This window comes from Cariama cristata, unplaced genomic scaffold (genome assembly GCF_000690535.1).
Source record: "Cariama cristata isolate BGI_N322 unplaced genomic scaffold, ASM69053v1 scaffold2729, whole genome shotgun sequence".
NCBI classification, from domain to species: domain Eukaryota; kingdom Metazoa; phylum Chordata; class Aves; order Cariamiformes; family Cariamidae; genus Cariama; species Cariama cristata.
Genome location: NW_009635084.1, coordinates 58,272 through 81,344, shown reverse-complemented (window position 1 = coordinate 81,344; position 23,073 = coordinate 58,272). Strand labels below are relative to the sequence as shown.

General features: G+C 35.4%; 1 protein-coding gene across 1 annotated transcript in view; it reads left to right on the top strand.

Annotated features, from left to right (window-relative positions):
• Positions 1-23,073, top strand: part of LOC104167196 (gamma-1-syntrophin-like) — a gene marked incomplete at its 5' end in the record, with an annotated part of 48,124 nt that overhangs the window by 9,798 nt on the left and 15,253 nt on the right. Inside the window, 2 exons of the mRNA XM_009707383.1 lie at positions 7,777-7,929; positions 13,887-13,979. Coding sequence (XP_009705685.1) covers positions 7,777-7,929; positions 13,887-13,979 — 246 coding nt within the window. The remainder of the gene's footprint in view (positions 1-7,776; positions 7,930-13,886; positions 13,980-23,073) is intronic.

Genomic DNA, 23,073 nt, shown 5'->3' with positions numbered 1-23,073 from the left:
CTGGAAGAAGCTAGTTTCGCCCTGTCCTCCATTTTGAGGCGTCAAGCCCCATTAACAGCCAAATAATTCCAATGTTAGGGTTGGTCAAATCTTCAATACTCCAGAAAAGCAGGTATGTACATCGCTAGCTTCAGAAATGGACAGATGGCCTTGCCCTGTTCAGTACTTCAAAGCTGTATGAACTGTATATGTCTTTCCGGTACCTCTTGTATTTTTGATATGCAGTTTTAACATGTGTGTGCGTGCATGTGTAAGTGTGTATGTTTTAACAAGATTTAAATGTCTTTGATAAATTGGTAAATAATCTAAATATTTAAGCAGTGTTTCCATATGGAGGTAGAAAAAAGGTTTTTAAATTTTTCAGGTAAATTACAAAGAATAATATAAAAGATTGCACTTCTCTGCAAGCAAGTTTGCCTTGTTTGCTTGAGTTACTAATGTTCTTCAGCTTCGTCCACACATCTTATTTTAATTGTGAGAAAATACTTTCTATAGTTCAGTCACCTGCCTTCTATCTTCAATGTGCCACGCAAAAATATTTGGATATTTACAATAAAAAGCATACTATATTCAGCAAAAAACAGGAAACATATTCAGGTGTTGGATCATCTCTGAAATGAAATGTGAGGATAATGATGAAAGACCGTCTGCACTGGCAATATGTCAGGATGGTGAATTGTTGATGTTTATAGTTGGTATCATTCGCATCAGTGCAGCTATAATTTTCTTACTATATTAATCAGGACCAACTTGCTGTCTCAGAAGACTTATGCTTCCTTCTTTATTTAGCTGTTAGTGTGTGTAAAATCCTCAAAGGCAGTTATGTTAATTTTTCCACTTAAATTTCCTGTAACTTTTTTCTCGATTTTCAATAAGTCATGTATGGGAAAAGGATGATATAAAAAGCATGGGAAACTACTGAAAATGTTTACATATTCAAGTAAATTTTAAAATTAATGCCAACAGACACATAAACCTATAAATTGAAGGTACAGAATATATTTTGAGGTCTATCATTAATACAGTTTGCTCAGTGGCTGAGACTTGCATCCTGATGTGATTCCACTAAAGTACTTCACACATACTCAAAACTACTTAGGAGGCACAGGTGATTAATCTCTTTTATGAGCAGGTTAGTGCTACATCCAGGGAAAATAAGATTTTCAGCCAGGGTTTAGCCAAGTGCCAATTCTTGGACAAAGTGCCAAACTGTTGAGTGTTTCAGTTCTAAACAGTTGAAGTAATTTTCAGTCTTCGGTTTGCCTCCTGTTCAAAATGTAAGAGTATTTAATGTTTCTGAAGAAAAGACGATCTGTTCCCACTCTACCTAGAATCACAATTGTCTTATAAGATAAGAAAAATAGTATAAGTCATAAATTATCTCCATAGTCACTGACATTAAGATCATCATTAAGGTGGCTTCAGTTATATGATAAAGAAAAACTTCTCAGGTGCTAGTATCATTCAGTACCGAAATAGAGCTGCTGATGAGGCCGTTGTATTTCCATCACTGGATCCTTGTAAGCATAAGCTGGCCTGGAACTGCTCCTGCCTTGCATAGAGATACACAGTAGATGAGCACACCTCTGGCCCGGTCATCCATATTTTCTGTGATTTCTGTGACATCAGTTAATTTCTCTTCAGCATGTACATAGTGATACAATCCCTAATCTGTGGTGTGTTAATTTGGATAAATTTAATGGGCCCTGTATGTTAAAGATGTTGGTGTTCCTGTAACTGTACAGCACCATCTAAGAGTCTTTTTTGAAAGCAAAGAGGCAGCATTATTAGATGCGTGACAACTGCCACGGTATAAAGGCTTGTTAACTTTTTATTTGATTCAGAAAAGGAAGGACAAGCAATATTTGAAATGTAAGGTTATTAAGTAAGGCTTTTTCTGTTCCCCTTTAACTTTAGAGAGGTTTATTCTTAATTTTTTAGCAAAAAAACCTTTTTTTGACATTTTTAATGCAGTATTAAGATTTTTTTATTATCTGTTTGTAATTATATTAGTCTCTGATGTCTCTGTAGCAGAAAATAACCAGCAGTGCTTCGCCCAAAAGAAGAACTTTTCCCCACTTTCTTTCCCCAAAAGATTAGTCTGTTTTGTGAAAATTTTGAAAATTTTCTTCATATGACATTAAAATAAACACATTTCTGAGTGGAGGTCATTAAGAAACAGGCACGATTATGGCACTGGCTCAGGAGAAACCTGTGTTCAGACTTTTGCTCTGATTCAGATGAGGGTCTTTGAGACTGCATCATCTTTTAATCAGGCAGAATAGGAAATTAATTTTCCTGTTCAGGCAGAGTAGGAAAGTACTTCGAGCTTACTGCAGTACCTGATAGGTTACAGGGAATGAACATTTCTGTTTCTCTCAAGCAATCAGACACATCTTTCTAATGGAAACTTAATTGAAACTAAAATTTATCTTGTAATTATAATTATTTTTTCCCCTTGAGAAAACATATTTTCATGAAGTTCAGACATTGAAAAATGTTCTGTCCAGTTTTAGTTTAGCTGGCATTCTGTTTATTTAAATGCATATATATATACACACACACAGTTTCAATATTTTTCTTGTTTTTTAACATTAAAATTCGGAAGGGTCCAAATGAGATGAGGTATATACAAACACCTGCATGCCTGCATGGGTCATTTTTTCTTTATTACTTGATTAATGAGGATTTGTTGGAGAAGCAGTATCTTTTTTTCATTCTGGAGTGAATCTGTTCCCTGCTGCCTGTAAATGCTATTAGAACCATCTCCATAGCAACTAATGGTGATGCTCGAGAAAAGCGTTCCCAAAGTTTCAGATAAAGGAGTAAATCATTAGAATTCCTCAGCAAGAAGCATGTATGTTTCTGTAGATGGACCTGATAAGTGAAAGAAGACACAAACAGTAAAAAATGCTGGCAAGTGTAAAGGCATGATGTGATTTTTACAGTTCGCTTGTAGTTATTGGACTCTTGAATTAATGGGCGAATGCTTTTCATCTTCAGAGAATTTAGGTGGTAAGTTTGAATCTTGGTTATGATCGGACAGATTTCTTTTTGCAGGACTGTCTAAACTAGTCAACAAAAGAAACAGATTTTGTTTGTTTTCTCATGTCTCATATTATTACAATTCATTTAACAAACATCAATATTTAGCTCATTTTAACAGCTGAAATAGACCTTGACTTTTGAGATAATTTTATTTTGTTTGTTTAGGTATACAACTCATTAGGATGTCTAAACTAGTCAACAAAAGAAACAGATTTTGTTTGTTTTCTCATGTCTCATATTATTACAATGCATATAACAAACATCAATATTTAGCTCATTTTAACAGCTGAAATAAAATTATCTCAAAAGTCAAGGTCTATTTTGTTTGTTTAGGTATACAACTCTGATTAGGATGGCTTTGAACATCTTACATGAATTGTTGTTCATGTCAAAATCTTCTCGCCAGTGTCTCTAATATTTACAGTTCCATCAACAAATTATATTACATATAACTTCACAGGTGAACCAGACTTCCAGACAGTTTTTGAGCACCTCCTGGCTAAAAATCATGGCATGAGCATGAAACTGGTAGACCTAGCTTTGTTTTCTATTGTAGAGACCTTTGTAGAATAGAACAATTCAACTCTTGCTGACTATACCAAAAGTTGAGAGTCTCTTGCATCTTAGCAGATTTAAGTATAACCAAAATATGAGTATTTAATGCATTCCTCATACATAAAATGAAAAGTCACAAGTAATCGAAAAGGAGCAGTTCTGCTTCTGGAGAGGACAGTCTCTCAAAAGAGAAGGGGTTACTTCTGCAGAAGAGAAGGCAATGTCACTACTTAGTGATAAAAAAGCATTCTGCCTTAATTTGAAAGGACCTGCCTAATGAGCCATGCATGGTTCCCTTAGACAAATTTATTACTCTCACTTAACATGGACATCATTATTAATTAGGCAAGCAGGAGTCATACCATCCTGTCAGGAGAGATGCTGGATTACCCTGAAGCTGGGTGTAAGCCAAGGACTTTCCTCACAGCCCATCCTTCTGCAGGACTGCTTTCCTTCCAGTGGGGAATTAGCATACTGGTACGAGTTTTGTGACTCTTCCTCTTCAGAGAATCTGTATTAATTCACATTGAGAACATCGGGGCAAATGGTACAGCTAATCATTAACAGTGTGAAAGAGTTCTTAAAAAATCGACATGAAAATGTCCATCATTGACTAGTAGGTGATTATAAAACTACAAGGTCATAGCAGATTCTTAAATGAGTAGAATGACATTTTGTATTTTAGCTGAAAGAACTATTTGGTAAAAAGTCATGGAGATTCCTGCTTGATCCAGACCTGGTTTTGAGACTCCTGACAAGTTTATCTTAAATTTGGAGAGATTTTTGGACAATTCTTAGTTGGAGTCCTAAGAAAAAAAATTGCTTTAAATTCCTACCTTTACGAGGACATTTGGATAACTGTCTTTTAGCTTTGCCTACATAGCGTTTCCTGCAGTTATCCATTGTTCAAATGGAAATGTAGTTAGATCTATAAATTTGGAATACAGATTTCACTTTTTAAATGCCTGAGAACAAATGGAAAACTAAAGAAAGATCTTGCAGCAAGAAGGAGCAGAAGCAGTACTAAAGTAGAGTGAAATACCACTAAGAAGGACAGGAATACCTCATATATATGTCAGCATTTTTAAAAAAACTAAAGTACAACATTTAAATGTATTTGACTTGAACTTTTGTTACCATGGACTTAACCATAGACATGGATATCAAAATCACAAGTAGCTACATTAGAACTAGTCAAAAAATGAAATTATTATTCTGTGGAAAATTATTATTTCTGTGGAAATGCTGAATTTTGTTTTTGTTCCAAATAAGAACTTCACAAAAGGTAAATTCCAATAATAAATGAGTACATTATGGGTAGTCTTTGTCAAAATATGATGTAGTAGTTGAAATATCCTGCAATTTTTATACGTAAGCCACTGAGTGGAAATGCTTCCTAGTATTGATTATATCTTCTCTAATTCAAAGAATGTTCTCCTTTTAATATATAAATAGCAAAAACATGGATTAATATTATAGATCCCATTTAGCTCTTCTTCCTCTTTTAATCCTCTAGGTTTGATGTAATCCTTAGTAAAATTTAGTACAATTATTGCTAGCAGTGTTGATAATAAAATACACAAGCTTTTATCGAATCACTTCAAAGACTTTTCTGAGATTTTTGTATTTTTCAAACACATTTTCAGAGATCAGTAAAACTTTTAACATTTCATTTTTCACAGTCTACATGAGAGCTCATCCCTTTTTCATACCCATATTCTTCTCAATAGGAAGAAAGCCTGTAAGAATGGGAGAGTCTAACAATGTAATTTAAAAGCATCAAACCTTAACTGTGCCCAGCTAAATAGAGAGGTGCATTCTGGAACCAAGCACAGCACTAAACTTCCTACCATTTAGAAACAAGGGCTATTACTTTAATTGCTTTAACGACAGTGATTCCTGTGATCCCACATAGTGCCATAGTCTCATTTCAAATAAGGTTTAAGAGTTTGCTTTAGTAGTAACTAATTGTTCTCTCCTGACTGTTGTCAAGAATCATTGAAGATGAGTTCAAAATACTTTTAGTTTCTTCAGAGGTTGTAGCTATGAAGAAGTAAAACCTTCCCTGGGAAAGAGATGTACCTTACACACCAGTTTTGTCAGACTCTGGGACCGTAATGAGTTTAAGACCCTGCTTAAGACCTGTTAGACAAGAAGTGCTGTTACAATATATGAAGTAGCTTTTCATCCCTGGAGGAGTGAGGGTCAGCCAGTGCTTCTACTCACGCGGTTCCTGTTGGTGGGGTTTGTATAGTCCGGTGCTAGTTGATATGTTTTATGGTGGTACCCATACCCACAGGATAAAACATTGGTCGCGGTGCTGCTGCTCTGTGCGCTTTGCGGCTGAGCGTGCAGTAGAGCATAGGTGTCATTGACAACAACCTAGACATGATGACCACTTTTTTAAACGCTGTGAGTGGAACTGGCATTTTAGTTTTAGCAAAAGGGCTTGAGTGGAAAGAAAAAAAAAAGAGAGAGAAAAATGTTTGTCATAGAACGAAAAGGGCTTGAGTGGAAAGAAAAAAAAAAAGAGACAAAAATGTTTGTCATAGAACATAGACTATTATTTAGCTACATCTAACTAGTTCAACTACACAGCCCTCTGAACACTTGGAAAAAAATAATCTGTGAGATTATTAATTTTTTTTAGAAATGCTGGTTTTAAGATCTAACAGCCTATGTTCATTCTGATTTGTCCGCTATTGAGCTACTAAGCTTAGGACTTGAAGGAACAAGGAAGGAGATTGTTCCACATGACTGGTCATTTTAAAATCTGAGCAACTCAGTTTTGTCATGGTGATTGCAAAGAGAGGGTATGTTGCTTCCATAGCTGATTCTTCTAGAAACTCTAAAGCAGTTTTGAACCAGGAGCATTCATGAATGCATGCTGTGCTGGCTTTCTTGAGCAGGTCTGTCACGTGTCTACTGAATGAAAAGAAAGAGGAACATAGTGCTTACTCTACCATTGCCTCCTTACCTGCCGGAGTGTAATAGTTTCCTACAGATTCCTGTTTTATATATTTCCATTCTTAGTCAGCTTTAGGTTCCTGGTTCTCTGCCCCAGAGAGAGCTGGCTTGAACAATGTAAGGTGCTCTTCCAGCTTGTATCAGCTGGCTGTGATCCCCTTGGTCTGTTCAAGGACAGAAGGCAATACTGTCCTGTGAAGCTCCTTTACTGACCTCAACTGTGCCCTCTGCAATGGGGTAGCATTGTAGAAATTGCACTCAAGCTACATATACCCAAATTTCCAGATGTATTTGCAAGGACAGCTAGTGAGCTTGTGTCTTGTGGCAGCTGCTTTGCCATAGTAGGGACAAAATTAGTTAGAACTGTTTCTGCAAGTGTATTTTTCACAAGGACTAATTGCATGCCAGAATTTTAGCATAAAGCATCCTGTATTTAAAAAAAAAAAAAAAATCATTTAAGAAGATTTTAGTGATGGATTGCCTGATTAACTTGGTGATTGTTTGATTTAGTGTCAATTACAAATGCTAGCAATCATTAAATATTATATATTTATAACCTGATACCTGTTGTATGGTGGTGTGTTGAAAGTAAAGCCAAAAGTAAGTTCCTCCTCCACATCCAAAGCCAGCAACCTAACCACTGGCAGCCACTATAGTCTCTACTGGCAGTATGCAGCTGTAGACAAATTGTATGTTGGATTTTGTAAGCCACCAGAAATATGAACTTGTTTTGTCTAGCCTCTATAGGGAAAATAGGACAGATGGACTTTTCATACTGCTTAAATAAATCTCTTGCTTCCTTTGGCCAACCTTCCAGAGTAGGGTGGGTGAGTCAAATAGGTCAGAGAAGCTGATATTTGTGTTCCTTTAGTATAAATAGAAAGTGGACACATTTTACAGAACATACCTAATTTGAAAGCGTATAGCTGATAACATTTTTGAGAAGTGATTTGTTAAAATATTGGAAGTTAGGCCAGATATGCTACATTGTTCTATACCATTCCGAATGTAGGTGTCCTGTTTAAATGTCAAATCTTTAAACCAAAACCCTAATTTTCAGTTCCTCAGCTCTCAGTAGTTACTACAGCGGTACATCTACATCATTAAAAAATGCAATTTAAAAATGCTAGGTTTGAGGCATAGATGTTTGCAGTTAAAAATATTAATTGATGTATGCCAGATTATATAACTTCAGGTTTTCATCAGGACAGTGATCTACTGGACCGGCGGAAACATTGCTTCAGTGTCCAGTCTGAATCTGGAGAAGATCTTTACTTTTCTGTGGAACTAGAGTCTGACCTAACACTATGGGAAAAAGCCTTCCAAACAGCAACTTTTTTAGAAGTAGAACGGATACAGGTGAGAACAACTGCCTTGATGATTCCCTTTTGATACGTTAACAAGTTAGGTCTGTCTGAAATAATTATGCGATTTAAGAATTTCTCTGACCTCCTGCAGCTCTATTGGAGATTATTGTTTTATGTATGTAATTGCATAAAAACGCATTTGGTGTTCCCAAACAGCTTGCAATCGAATGTTCAGAAGAGATCACGTCAAATACAATCTTTGATTAAGTACGACTAGGTGATACATATTTGTTAACTAAAGTTCATGGACAGAAGAGGAAAAACAATCTATAGAGGGACAAAACCAGCTGTTTAGATATTCTCACATACTGCTTTACATACTACTTTATTTGTTATTGGATAACATAAGGAAACCTTGCAGGAATTAAATTGTCCTTGTAATAATCAGGAATGAGAGTACACAGAGTGAGTACTTACTGGATGCAAGCAAGAACAAAGTTGTACCTCAAATACATTTTTCTTTTTTTTTGCACATTTCTTGTGTTTTGTGTGTTTACTCAATTCTCAGATGACAGCGCAGAGGTGGATGACATTCAGGTACAGATTACAAGCAAATTTTTATATCAAAATTGCAGATCAGAATGTTTAAAGATAACTGTTTTTTTCACATGACCAAAAAGTCATGGGTTTTTGATTTAAAATAGGAGAAAATGAATACCCACCACAATAGTAATTCACCTAATCCTAATTGTTATGTTGATGTTCTAATCATGAAAAATAGAACAGCTTTAGTTGATGTTGCCATGAGTTATTCTGTATACACACCTACAAAAGTTGTATTAGCATATTAGCCTGTGCAAGCATTGACTGATGCTCACTTTCCCTGCAGGCATTTTCTGTGTCCTGGGAATGTAAGCATTGACAGTTTTTTATTTAGACAAATTGTTTGTTAGTTACATATTAGCCCTCTTCTGACCAACAGATGCAGATGGACTGAATTAGTATATACTAATGGTGGTTCATTTTGCAAAAACTACACTGCTGTCAGTTTTAATGCATATTACCTTTGTGGGAGGAGGAGTCGAAGAAGGTTCAACTTCTAAGTTCATGTGCTACGCCAGCTTTTACAGGAGGTGTTCTTACCTTTTGAATTCTGAACTACTCGGCTGAGTAGTTTTTCTCTATAAACATTGCAACAATACATGTCCTCTGTTACTAAATATTTGAGATGCTTTGTCTTTCTCATATAACTGACTGCAATATTGTAGAAGCACTGCTGTGCCATCAGTAGAAGAATATACGGCAATTTTCTTGAATAACTTTTAGCCCAGCAGCCACTTCATATTTGTTCTTCTCTAATATTGATTCATACTGTAGCATTCCTAGTTTAGATTTTTCTCTTGGGATTTAGAATCACGTTTATTCAAAATTGCTCCCATGTTTCCCAGAAAGAATTTCCCTAATAATCTTAACTTCAGATTAATCTTAGCCTTTCCACCTTTCTTTTCACTCTACCGATGTCCAGACTAGCAATTATGAATTCAAAGTAATGATTTCCTGAGATTGATTGATTATAGCAAATTTGTAAAGGTGAACAAACAGGCATCTCATGACAGATTACTATTGTGGAACCCACATTTATGATTTCACTTCTTTTTGTTTGTTTTCTTGCCTCTCTTTCCATATCTCAGTTTGGAAAAAAATAGAGTATTAGTTTTTCATATAATTGGTCTTGGCCTCCTCATTTTTCTTTCAGCAATCCGTTACTGCTTTCATCCACCAGTTTGCAGATTCAGATAAAATCTGGTTTGACTAAGTAGCAGTATAATTTGTCTCTGACAAGTTCTTTCATTGCTCTGTGAGAAAAAAAAGGTGACAGGTTCAAAATCAAGGTATTGACTGTACATCAAGTTCTTTCATTGCTCTGTGAGAAAAAAAGGTGACAGGTTCAAAATCACGGTATTGACTGTACATTTTTACCAAAATCGTGTTTTATGCAATCATATGAATATTCATATTTTATGTGAATGATAATCCAGCTGTATGCAGGTTTGTCTTACTATGAAATCATACTATTTTGAAAATATAACTGCAGTTTAAAACCACCATTTCAAATTATTCAAATGTGTACTATTCCACAATCATACAAATAATAACAGAGTTACTCAACAAGTATAAATTGGCATTAACCTTCAGGAGAGGTTAGTCAGGGCCCTATTCTGATGTAATTCTAAAGAGTACATCACACAATATTTTAAAAATGCCTCACTATGAATATGTAATAAATTCTGTTTAAACCTAATTCATAGCTTCTGCTAGAGGTGTATCTAAAACAAAAATTAGGCTTTTTTTTTTTCAGGAAAGAAATATATTAGAGGAGAGATAGTCAAACTGATAATAGTTTAGCAATAACATGTGGTACAATATTGTAGTGGTGCCATTGTGGTGTGTTACAGTCACTCTAGTTAGTTTTCTTTAGAGTAGTAAGAGATGCTAATCCATTTTCATAATTACCTATTAAGAGAAAGAAATTATAGTTGAAATTGAGATCCTTTTTCCTTTCTCTCTCTATAGCATTGTTATATGAAGAATGTGAGACTACTATAGTTTGCATAATGATGTGCAATTATAAATGATTGTCAGGTTCCCTTTGTGCTCCTGCTACTTTATGCTAAAATTTTCACCACTTCCGTCATGAATTTTTTTCTTACAGTCCATCTTGTTTGTATTGTAGTGGTTTGTTCCCTAATGCAAGGATTATTGTGTAAACTGCTTTGTGTTACAGTACTGTAATGTTTGTCTCCATTGAAGTTGAATCTGAGTTTGAAAGTTTGAATTAAGTGTTGGATTTATAGTATGGCTTCCCTTAGCTTCAGAGATAGCTTGCACTAGGTTTACAATGTATCATTCTTTCGATAATTTAAACTGTGTGTATTGAGGGAGCAGAATCTAAGGAACAACTTCGGGTTGTCTCCTTCAGCCCCTGCCTGACCCGCTGAATTATTCATAAACCCAATTTAAGATTCTGTATTCTGTGAGAGAATAAGAAATGAGTGCTGAAGTATCTCCTGCTTCTTTTGGGAGGGGGATGCTTCAGTTCTGATAAAGTTTTAATGAGCTCTATATGAGAAATCAGCAACCAAAACCAAACATCCACAGTATATATTATTTATAGTCACTTTTAATGATTTAAAGTGTTTGTTAAATGTATAAGAAATTTTAAATTATCAGGTCTCCTGGGAAGAATTTCTGCATTTTTGTTTTCTCCAAATGTCTGAATTAAAAGACAAATTAAAGAAAATAAAAATGAGAAAAATCTTAACAGAGTTAATGAGTGTCTGAAAGTTCACATCCCTCCTTTGACCTGTGACCAGAATTGTGCAAATGCATACAACACATGCTTAAAGCAAGGGACATTCTTCCCCAAAGAAACAAAAATCTTACTGTCCAGAGATCCTTTTGTTCGTCTCACATTTTTGCTTCTCTGTTGTTTCAAACATCTTGGAATATATGGTCCGAGGGCATGGACTGGTCTTATGTGTAAGTAAAGAATAAGTAAAGAATCTGTGATTTGCACCTTGCAATGCAGTTTCTTCCTACTGATAACCACATTGAGCTGAACTAGATGATATTTCTTCACAAACTGTGCACTGCCTCTTGTAGAAAGAACCTTCAGTCTGGAAAAGAGGTTGCTTTTTCAATACAGCATTGAACCAAGACTGATATGTCCTGTTTCTCATAAATCTGAACTGCTCAGTGAGGCTAGTTAGCCCAGTCACTGTGCTGTGCTTCGGCAGAGGTAGCGGTGCTAGCTCAACGTGGTGCTGCGATGTGCGTTATAGGTTGACCTCTGGTGTTAAGGTAGGAGATCAGAGGCGTTAGATGGCAATACATATTTTAAATCTTATGCTGTCTCCTTGCCAAATTTTAATTCTCAGGAAGGGCTGTGTGTCTGTTCTAGATATCTTGGAGGTCTACAAATAAAAACATAGTTTGCATCTTGTAGGAAGTTAGCAAGATAATTCTACAAAACTCTACATTTTTTGCTTTGCAGGCGAAACCTGAACATTTTTGCATATGTGAATTCATTAAGTAGTAAGTCACTGTGAAATATATTACTTTACACTCTTTTCTTCTACTAATGAGATGCTGCCAAAGGCAATATCCTCTCCTTTTCTAACAACACTGATTTACGATCAAAGTTTACATATTCATAGCAGTTTTATGGTGTAGCTGTGCCAAAAAAAAGCTGCTTTTATTTGCTACTATAAACACAAACACCATATGACTGCAACACCACAAAGCTGAATCATTGATTTTGTAATTAAAAATTTGGTGAGTTTATGCATTAATAATTATAATGACCAAGTGCAACCGCCATACTGTATGAATTCAGATTTTATAAATATGATGAAGTACATAAAGTTCTTTCAGTGTGGGAAGCTACAGGAATAGACCAGTCCCTGCTTTCCACCTCAACAGCAGCAGTAGGCAACCTGTCATTTACTGACAGACAGTTATAGTTTTTGAACACCTTTGGTGGATCCCACAGTAACATGTGATTTACTGTTATTCGTCAATAATGCAATATCATCCTATAAGACACGTGTCAAGGATTGTTTTTACTTCTGAGTTATAGATGACCATGCTTTGTCTATAAATGGGCTTAAACACTGCACTTGTGCCCCACTGATAACTATATAGAGCGTGTTTGAAACCTGGATTCTAGAGCTCCAAGGTGCATGCACAAAGATTAACCAACAACAGTTTGAATGTAGTTGAGACCTGATTTGATCAATGAAAACAATTCATTCAAATATTTCAGTTCCAAAAAAGAAATCTATATTGAAGTGTAACAAAGTAAAATTTAAAATAACCAAAGAATCTATATAGCTATGAACTTGTCCATTTTCCTTCATCACAATGTCTATTTCAACTCTTAGAAGCTGTTAATGATCCTTTCAGGTTTTTGTGCTCTGGGGAAGACCATTTGGAATCCAAAGAGCCCACCCAAAGAATATATAAGTAAAGACATGTGATTTATCCTTGATAATCAAAATGCCAAAACCAATAATAAATACTTTTGTAACACTGAAAATGTAGTGACTTACGTTGTCCTCGTGTTTACAATTTATATTTTGGTTCTTTGACACATTATAGATCATGGAAATCTTTGTTCTCATTTCATATATTTAGTGGCTACAGCAACATTTGAAGAATATAACTATATTTCGTTTAATCTGGAGGGTAAAATTTCTGTAGAATAAGAACGATTTCTTTAAAGACTTTACATCTGATTTGGAAATATTTTAAGCTTTTTACATATTTTGTGATGAAAAAGACAATTTTACCATATTGTACCTGAAGTCAGCCTTCAGGCACAGCAATAGTTTTGATCCTGAAAACGACTCTAATAGATGTCTCACAGCATGTATTGAAGTGTGATGTTATGGAAGTAAGTAGATGTATAGATTTAAAAATCATAGAATTACGAAGTCTTTCAAGATTCCGATGTTTTTCATAGAAACCTTTGAGATATATTGGTCCACTAACTGAAGCAAAAAAAGGTATTTCATATGATTACATCAGTTGCTACACGGTATGAGATACTACCTTTTCCACTGAGTTGGGACAACACGAAAACACAACAGCATACCAAAGAGATATTTTCCAAATGCATTTTTTTTCTTAAAAAGCCAAAAGGAATGTATTAATGTTAGAGGAAGTTACCAGGTACCAAAACAAATAAGAGAGTTTGAAAATAATGAAACTTCCCTTTTAGCAGTTGTCATTGGTAAACCACTGAGGCAATTCTGATTCTGATTTATTTTTTCCCTAATGTAAAACTTCATCACTGATATAAATCCTTTGATTTGAAATACACTGGCAATAAATTGACCTATTTACACACAAATGACTGATTTCTGATAATAATTTTGAGATACCTAAACATTAGAATGAAGAAATGTGTTCTGTGGTAACCAACTTCTCTGTTTTTTTCTTTTATAGTGCAAGACGTATGCCTGTGTTTTGGAGAGTCACCTTATGGGACTTACCATCGACTTTAGCATGGGCTTTGTCTGTTTTGATGCTGCCACAAAGGTAAAGTTCAAAGACTTGTTTCTGTCACATTATTGGTATTCCTTGTTATTTATTAAATTTTGGGATAAGTAATGCATCCTTAAAATGTACTACTTTTTGTTATCACGACAGATCATCTCTTGTCAAATCTCTTGTGCTTTAATTTAAACTCGGGGATGATTTCTAAATTATGTGAGAAGATGTATTCTGTTATGTGCTTGTTATTGAAAAGTCAATACCAATATCAATCTGAAACAAGCATCAAGTCTTCATTCTTTAATTTCACATGAAAACCCAGACTGATTCAGTTTGATGTTTCTTTTGCTGGTGCATCCTTGGTTTTAAGAGGAAATAATCTTCTTGGTTTCGAGCTGAACTGTGATCTTTGACAAGAATCTGCCTTTCCCTTCTCCAATTTCATGAGTGGGAGTATGTATTATTACAACAATTCTCAGTTTATGTTTTAGATATTTTTCTTCGGGTGTCTGTAAAGCGAGAAGTCAGCCATGGTCTGTACATCTCATGCTTTTCCCATCGGCCTTAACACTGTTCAGTACAACTGATGAAATAGTTTGTTATATCAAGTGAATAATATGGCATCAATTTCCAGTTTATATTAATGCAAGTCCAAGTCTCAGTAAAATTGCTGGGAGCCTTTGTATGTTTGCATCTGCACTAATGGCTAACAAGTACTAAAATGTAAGCAGACTTTTTATTGCTACTACTTGACACTGCTGTTATGGGAGAATGTGAAATATTTTTTCTGAGTCTTCTCTTCAATACTTGTTCTCCTTTGAGATGCTGCAACACTGCCACCAGCAATTGCTGAAAATACCCTTTTCTCTCCAGAATATGCTCCTATCCTCTATCTTAAGTCAACCCTTCCCACCACATTACTTCACTAATCAGAACTCTTTTATTCTTCCCACTCCATTCTACTGTTTGTTTGCACAAGGTGTGGTGAATTTGAAATTCAAATACTTGTGTATATATATTTCTTTTTGTTAAGCAAATAGTCTTGTATGATTCATCAGTGAAATACATGACTGTCAACTTAGGAGGTATTACACTAAAAGTCAGGGCAACAGAATTAAAGTGCAGAGGCTCAGAAAAAAATGTGTAGGTTTCCCCCACCCTTCAATAATATAATAGCAATGCTTTTGAATTAAGGTAATTTGCATCTCCTTCAAAGCCCTTGCACATCTCTGATTCTCAAAAGACTTCAGACTCTTTCAAAACCATTATCTGCAGTACAAGCATACACCAAATTTCAGACACCAAAGCACATGCGCAGCTGCTCTCATACATGTTACCATGGCTGAAGGGTGTGGTATCCTTTTGGTATGTCCTTAGAACATGTAAGACAGATTTCCAGATACAGAAAAAGCTCTGGCAGAGATATAACTTCACTGTCTTGCTTTCTCAAATAAGTCATTGTACCTTTCCAGTTGTACAAAATTTCTGGAGACATCATCTTGGTGAATAGTATTACATATAAAACAGATTCTTCTTTGCCCTCACAAATAGATTTTTGATTTTTTTTTTTTCTTTCATAGCAAAGAGCAGAAAAATATTTCAAGTATTAAAATTGACTACTGAGAGAGTAAGGCAATTGTTAGCATTGCCAGCAGATTTGCATTCAGCTCTTGTCTCCCTTTCCTGCTGCCCCATGTTCCCTACCAGGTCATATAAGTAGTACTGAAAACAAGTGCAGCAAAAAATTAGCATCTAACTTCCATTTCTAGCAAGAAGAGTCCTGACTGGGTAGGTTGGGAACCTATTCAAACTAAAACCACATTGCACAACCAAGTAGCAGAAGATCCACAATGCAAGATCACTGGAGTGAAGCTTTGATGACTTGATGACAACCAGAAGAAAACCAGGAAGGAGTTTTCCATCTTCCAGGTCTCCCAAGCTTGAGAAGGCCCATAAAGCATTGTAAGAGTACAAGGCAATTTTACTGTTTCCTCTCTCCTTCTTTTGTAAAGCCATGAAACCATGGAATGGACCTGTTCCTTCTCGGGTGGCATCTAACCTCAGCATCCAAGTGTGAAAAGGTAGCAGGTGTGTGAAGGGATTTCCTTCAGGAAGAGAAGGGCTCCATAGGCATTATGTGGACAGAACAGACAAGTGTAGAATTCCTCATGAACTGGAGGGAAGACATTTTTATTGCAGTGAATAGACTGTAGTTGTACTACAGAAAGGGTAGTACATTTTGCATCATCTGCAACTGACATACTGTGCTCCTGCTCCTCCTTCTCTCTTGCCAGTCTTGCAGTGGGTAGTGGCCCACAAAACATTTATTGGACCCAGACCACCCTTAGAAATTTCTCAGTCGGTACCACTCGTTCACCACACTTACATACAGGCTGCAAGGAAGAGCAGGGGACTCCTGCTGATCTGTCAAATCTGTCGCCAACCTCCTACTGGGTCACTCTTGTCCTCAAAGCTCCTGATACCACCCAGGAGCTGCATGCTGTGGCAGAAGTGATTTCCCCTGAAAAAATGCTGCTTCCCATTTTTCAGTGCTACGCTTACCTCTTAGTTTCCCTTCCACCTTTTCCACTTGCGCTGTCCATGTTTTCTATGTATTTCTTGAACTTTCTGTGTTTTCATTTTAGACTGATAAAATCAGTTTTGCCTTAATGCTTGCCGATTTTTCTTTTAAAAGTGGGTTTTATTTCCCTGAATGGAGGAAGGGACCATACTGGTAAAGCTCAGGAGTCAGTACACAGAGAATCCTGAAGGTTTCAGGGTTTGTTTCATTTTTCTTTGATAAAGACAGGCAAGCAGAGAGTACGGTTTAAGATAAAGGCATTGTATTAAAAATACCTGATGTATTAGATAGCATGCATACCAGAGATATGCCACGTACTAATCCATTCAGCAGGCACGGAGAACCTGTACATTGGAAATTCAGGAAAGTACATGGATAGCAATCACTGAGACTATTAAACTCATTACAGACTTACAATATGAAGACCTTTCTTTTTTTTTCCCCTCACTTTTACAAATTCCGACCTCTCAAAATAGAGTCTTTAAAGCGTAAAACCCACAAGAATCATAAATATTTTAGTTCTACAAGCAATATGCAGAAGCTTCTTGGAGGATGTTCTTCTGGCAATTGTCATTAAGAGCTATGTGTCACAAGTGGTAGTCATACTGTCTTGCAGATCTTCCTATTGCTGTTCACCAGTCTTTGGGAAAACACCTTCATTCATCTCACACATGTTTCATGGAACATATAATGCAGTTCTTTTGGTGCCCCAAAAGTCATTGTATTCTTCTGTTACCAATTAAACAGCACATAATCTAGAAATAAAAAAAGTTTAACAAAACCAACAAAGACTATGCAGCTCCCTTCAAAGTTAAGGTTTTGTACACACCAATACAGATACACATTTTTGTGACTTGGATGGAGGTTGTACATAAGCAAATCAAATGAGAAACTCTACAAGTTTTCTAATCAGATAGAACAGTATTTAAGTTATCCACAGATTCCTTAAAAAAGTGTTTTCAGGCTTTTGATATATATAATCGGTTAAATAAATTGTATAAGCATAAGTAAACTACTGCGTAACATTCACAAAAAAGATTTTACATGGAAAATATTTACATATAAAAGAGGTAAAATACTATTTTTAACTTCTCTACATATTATTTTGAAGCAGATTGTGTTACCTTAAAACTTTCAGTGTCGTAAGCACAATGCGGTTAGTATCCTCAGAAACCTAGCTGCAGTGTTGCACCTTAATTAGTTTGTACGTTAGAATAAAGTGTAGTAGCACCATGGGTAAAAAAGAGGACATATTGTTTTGTTAGGTAATCAGGCATTAGGCAGCATGAGATGATAAGGATGGCTTAATGCAATTGCATTAGAAGAGAAACAGTACAGTATAAAGCAACATAATCTGTTGCCAAGTGACTGCTACAGTTGAAACTGTCAAACAAGCCATAGGATGAAAACTTGTCTGAAATCTGCCCTGAGTCTGCCAACCACATTCTAATGAATACCTAAATAGGAAAACCATTACCTACTCTCCATCATTTCTGGGTTTAGTGGGCATGGTGGCATCAGGTGTACGACTGGACTTGATGATCTTTGAGGTCTCTTCCAACCATAATGATTCTATGATTCTATTTTATGGAAAGAGAAAGTTTGTGATTCTTTCAGCCAAAAATTTATTCAGATTATCTTCATTATGATGATGGCAGGTGTAGGTTGTGTCTATGCTGTTAATGTTCTTCAACAATATTGCTATACTCAATAAACTAAAACATAAACTAGACGTGTTTAGTCACATAAGGGAAAAGTATTACTTCTCTAACTAATGAAGGGGTTCGTAAGAAGCAGAAGTTCAAAATCTCTTTTCCAAGAACAATCTGAGAAAACAATGAAAAATGGGGAACAGTTTGCAGGACAAGGAAAACATCAATAAAATTTAAATTAAATTATCTGTATCTTATTAATATTTGCATATAGATTTGTGCATTGAGACTGCACAAAAGTCCTAGCAACTGTCACATGAATTAACAAGCTCAGTATTAAAGACAAAAACTATTTAAAATGTCATATTGTTAATGAAAAAAAAAGTTTAAATCTAATTCTTTATAAATTGTATGAATTTTTACAATCAGTATTTGAAAAATCAGTACAAACTATTATCTTTCCACTTCCAATGACGGGACATCCACAACTTCTCAGGGCAACCTGTTCCAGTGTCTCACCACCCTCACCATAAAAAAATCTCTTCCTTATGTCCAATTTAAACCTACTTCCTTTTAGTTTGAAAACATTGCCTCTTGTCCTGTCACTGTAGGCCTTGGTAAAAAGTATTTATCTGTCTTTAACTCCTCTTCAAGTACTGGAAGGCTGCTCTAAGGTCTCCCCAGAGCCCTCTCTTCTCCAGACTGAACAACTCCAACTCTCTCAGCCTGTCCTCACAGGAGAGGTGCTCCAACCCTCAGATCATTTTGTGGTCCTCTTCTGGACCCACTCTAACAGATTCATGTCTTTCTTGTACATGTTCACTTCTATTATTTTGCCACTACTCACATCAAATTCAACCACTCACTTTTGGGTAAAGCTTAACTCAAAGCCATATTCTGTAGGCTTCAGAGTTCAATGTCAGATAATTCATTCAGTCCATCTCTCACTTCTCCCAGAATAACACTGCAGATGCAAAATCTTTTAATGAGTTCAAGGGGGGTCTTGGCCAAGTACTTGGAGGACAGATCTAATGAATATCATGAAATTTTTTTTATTATTATTTATTTATGACATTTTCATGTTTCCCAGAACACAAAGCTCAAGTAGTAGTTTCTGAGGACACCTGAGAAGTCCTGTCTTATATTTTGATTCAGTGAGGTCTTCAGTACATCTTCAGGCAACTTCTATTTTACACTTAACACTGTGCTCATGGTGTTTTAAGTTTTCTTTCTTAATCACTACTGAATTCACTGTGAACTGTTTTTAATAGTGAATTGACACTAATAAACTGAAGTGAAGCCAGGTTCTTCAACTCATTATTTTAACAGTTGTTCAGCTACGCCAATATTCGAGTTATTTAGCACTGAAATGATATTTAAATTGTTTTTCCCTCTTACATTTCAAGTTAATAGATTTTTTTTTCCCAACATGCCTGACAAATTGCAACCAAAATTTCACAAATGTTCTAAAACTCAAATTCACTACCTATGCTCATGAATGAGTTTATAGAGCATAATGACTCTCATTATGCTTATGGTTTCCAGACAAAAGCCACACAGCCCTGTGTCCCTTGTCTCCTCGTTTGCTGTCATTTAATCTTTATATAATACTTAACTATGTAAGTTGAAATTAGTGGTTAAAGACTGTCATCTGTGCTAAATGTATTTCAAGTTGAACACATCATAGTTCAATAAAAACATTGTTTCTGTATCTGCACAGACCTATGATAAATATGAGTACACAAAGTATTAAACTGAGTTCTTCAGACCAGATCTGTACTGTGATGTGATTATAACAGCACTGGCATAAATCATAGCTGTTTCTGCTGCATATCCACTGCTTTCTCTTCCTCATTTTATGACTGATAGCTTGTAGAGCCAACAGTAGTTTCTCATTTAGAGCATTTGGTATGTTGCTTTATAACAAACCATTTTGATTTCCTGGAAGGAGAACGAACAGTTTTTAAGGCTGCCTAGTTAAATCAGATTCTTCCAACATTTCACAGAATAATTTCATAATTCAACTAAACAGTTTGTAGACTACCAAATGTAATTATGGACACAAAAGAATTTCTCTCCCTGCACATTAAAAAGCAGTAACATGTATACTTGTGCTCTTGTTCTTCTGTAGCACTCTCTAAAGCCAAAGCTCCAGTGCAGGATGTAATTTTTTTTTTCTTATTAACAATGTATAGTTTGAAAGAGAACTGCAACATATAGATCAAGCAGACATTGGCAAACAATTGAATATGATTAATTTCTATCATGTAGTTCTTAATTTGTAGTAGTGTAATACCTGGAGTAAAAAGGCCACCTGCCTCCTGTGTTGGCATACATGGAAGTTTAAATCTGATCATTAGAGAGTGTCTCCACAGCATCTCTTCCACTGGGGATTTCTTAAAAAAAAGTCCAACAGCTTTAATGCGATTTCATTTGCATTATTCGACATACAGGATGTCAAATAACATCCTTTTACTGAACCTCCCTCTTTCTTCCTTGCTGATATTCTGCTAAAAGTGAATTTACTTAATCTTTGTGAATAGCATTTAGATATTTTCTTTTTTCTTGGCTGCCTAATCGAATTTTCCAATTTCTGTTTAGTTACACCTTGTACTACAAGGTGTCTTAATACACAGCATCTACTCCAGACATAATTCTTCTTTTGAGATGTTTTAGATGCTAAGTGTTTTGGTTGGTTTTTTTTTTAATTATGAAAGTTCCAAAAAGATGCAAAAAATTCTGTTGCAAGTGTTAAAAGTTATAAACCAAATTTTACCCTAGGTCATTGTTGCAGCATTGTGTGACAGTGTCTACTGGGGAAAACATTTTTCCCAAGTCCTGCACAATTACAGCACATCAATTCAGGTCCTACGTTTGTCTAACATTAGCTAGTATATAGATGTCAGTGTTTTACTGAGCAAATATAACTCTTTTGTGGATGATTTATATTAGGTATGGACATACACAGTTATTATGATAAGCATTTATAAATAAGGTTTTGCAGCCAGTGTAGCCACCTTAAGAATTAAGAATGGAGACTGATAGATTGAAAAGTATAAAAAGATGTGTACAGAAGTTCATCTAACTACTATTGTGAAAGTGATCCAATGTATAAAACTACTTACTGAAGTGGCATTCAGTAACTTATTTTTAACATTCTTCCAACAAAAAATTGTCTACTCTTCAAGTGTATGAGTGTATATACATAGACATGTATATGTTATATATGTTTCTGTTTATATTGTTTATTCATTAAAATTGTTTTCTATAATGTGCATATTTGCATGATAGTGTTTACAAATAATATATATGTGAGCGTACATTGCAATATACCTACCTGTGCAAAGTGCTGTGTCTGTACTCCATCACATTTATTGCTCATTAAAGCAGCAGTCAAAAATATATATTTGTCAGAAGAGAAAAAACTGATCCCTTATAGGACTGAAAATAAATTAAAGCGCTGCTGAATTATATGGTGATGCTAGAACAAAGTAACAAAAGGCTCCGTAATGGCCCACGAGGTGCATATCAACAAAGCTCCCTGTACCTGTCATCAGTTCTCTCGCAGACACCTTGTGCACTTCATCGAATAAGAGACTACACTGTAAACAATAAATAGCATTGCAAATATCTTTAATTTGGTTTTCACACCAAAAGGCTTCTAAATAACACAGAACGGAATTTGTCTTAATTCCTTTAGGAACAAACTCCATGTTTTTTAGGGATACATACCTTAAGATCTGTCTTTTCATGCAGCTAATACACATATAGCATAATGAAATAAAACAGCACTTAAAAGCACCAAAGTACAGCAATAGAGAAGGCAGAATAAAATCAGGCTCACTTCAAGGTGGAGATTAAATAATGTAACTCATACAAATGAATATTTATTCCATGCTTAGAAATTGAAATGCTGGACAAACTATAACTTTAATATAAGCCATCAAGTGTGGTTCATACAGTCTTATGTACTGTGACAGGAAACAAAAAAATGTTGGTAGGTCATCCATCAGTACTGAGCAAATAAAATGTAGTCTTTCAACATTCAGTGTAACTTCAGTAATGGACAAGAACAGTTACTTTATTAGGGTTGACTTTCTTGCTTTTTTCCTTTGTCTTATTTTTGTTCTTTATCCTCTGTATCCTTCCCTGTCTTTCCCTTTACGGTTATAAAGCCACAGCAGTTGACAAAGGAAATTGCCTTGGACCATAATTCTTTTGTAGTAAGACACTCTCCAGAGATTGGTAACACGGTAGAACTGAGCATGAACAAGATCTTAATCCTGTTTAGTTCCCTACTGCTGCTATCAGTATGGACAAAGTGTCACTTTACAAGAACGCAATCTTTCTCAATTAGGTATGAGACAAACAGCCAAATTAAGGTGTATCCCAGGTGCCCAAAGAGCCAATTACTTTTATTCTTGAAAATAAGGACCTACAAGGCATCTGCTCTTGATTTAGTTTGACTTGTAGGAGTATCACTTATTTTAGTCAGATGACAAACAACATTAGCTTGAAAGGTGTCCATTGAAATTTAGCATAATTCTGTAGTATATATAGTATAAAAAATTTACCTTAAAAGGCTAAACAGAAGAATGATTTAATTAGAGTATCAGGAAAAAAGGAGGCAGTGTTGGAAAAGTACAGCTATGACTTTTTGAAGATGCAATGGAAAAGACAACAAAGAGATTTGCTGAAACCAATATTTGAAAAGTGACCTCTGATGTTTTTTCCTTAATAAAAATGGTTTCTTTATATACTCCACCATTTACAGATGGTCTGAGATGTAGCTGTCTAATAATTGTAAAACACTGACAGACTCTTTCAGGTTTTCTCCAAGCATCTTACTAAAGGCCAAAATTCTTTTACTGTTACATAATAAAACCTGTATGATTCATGTCAATGG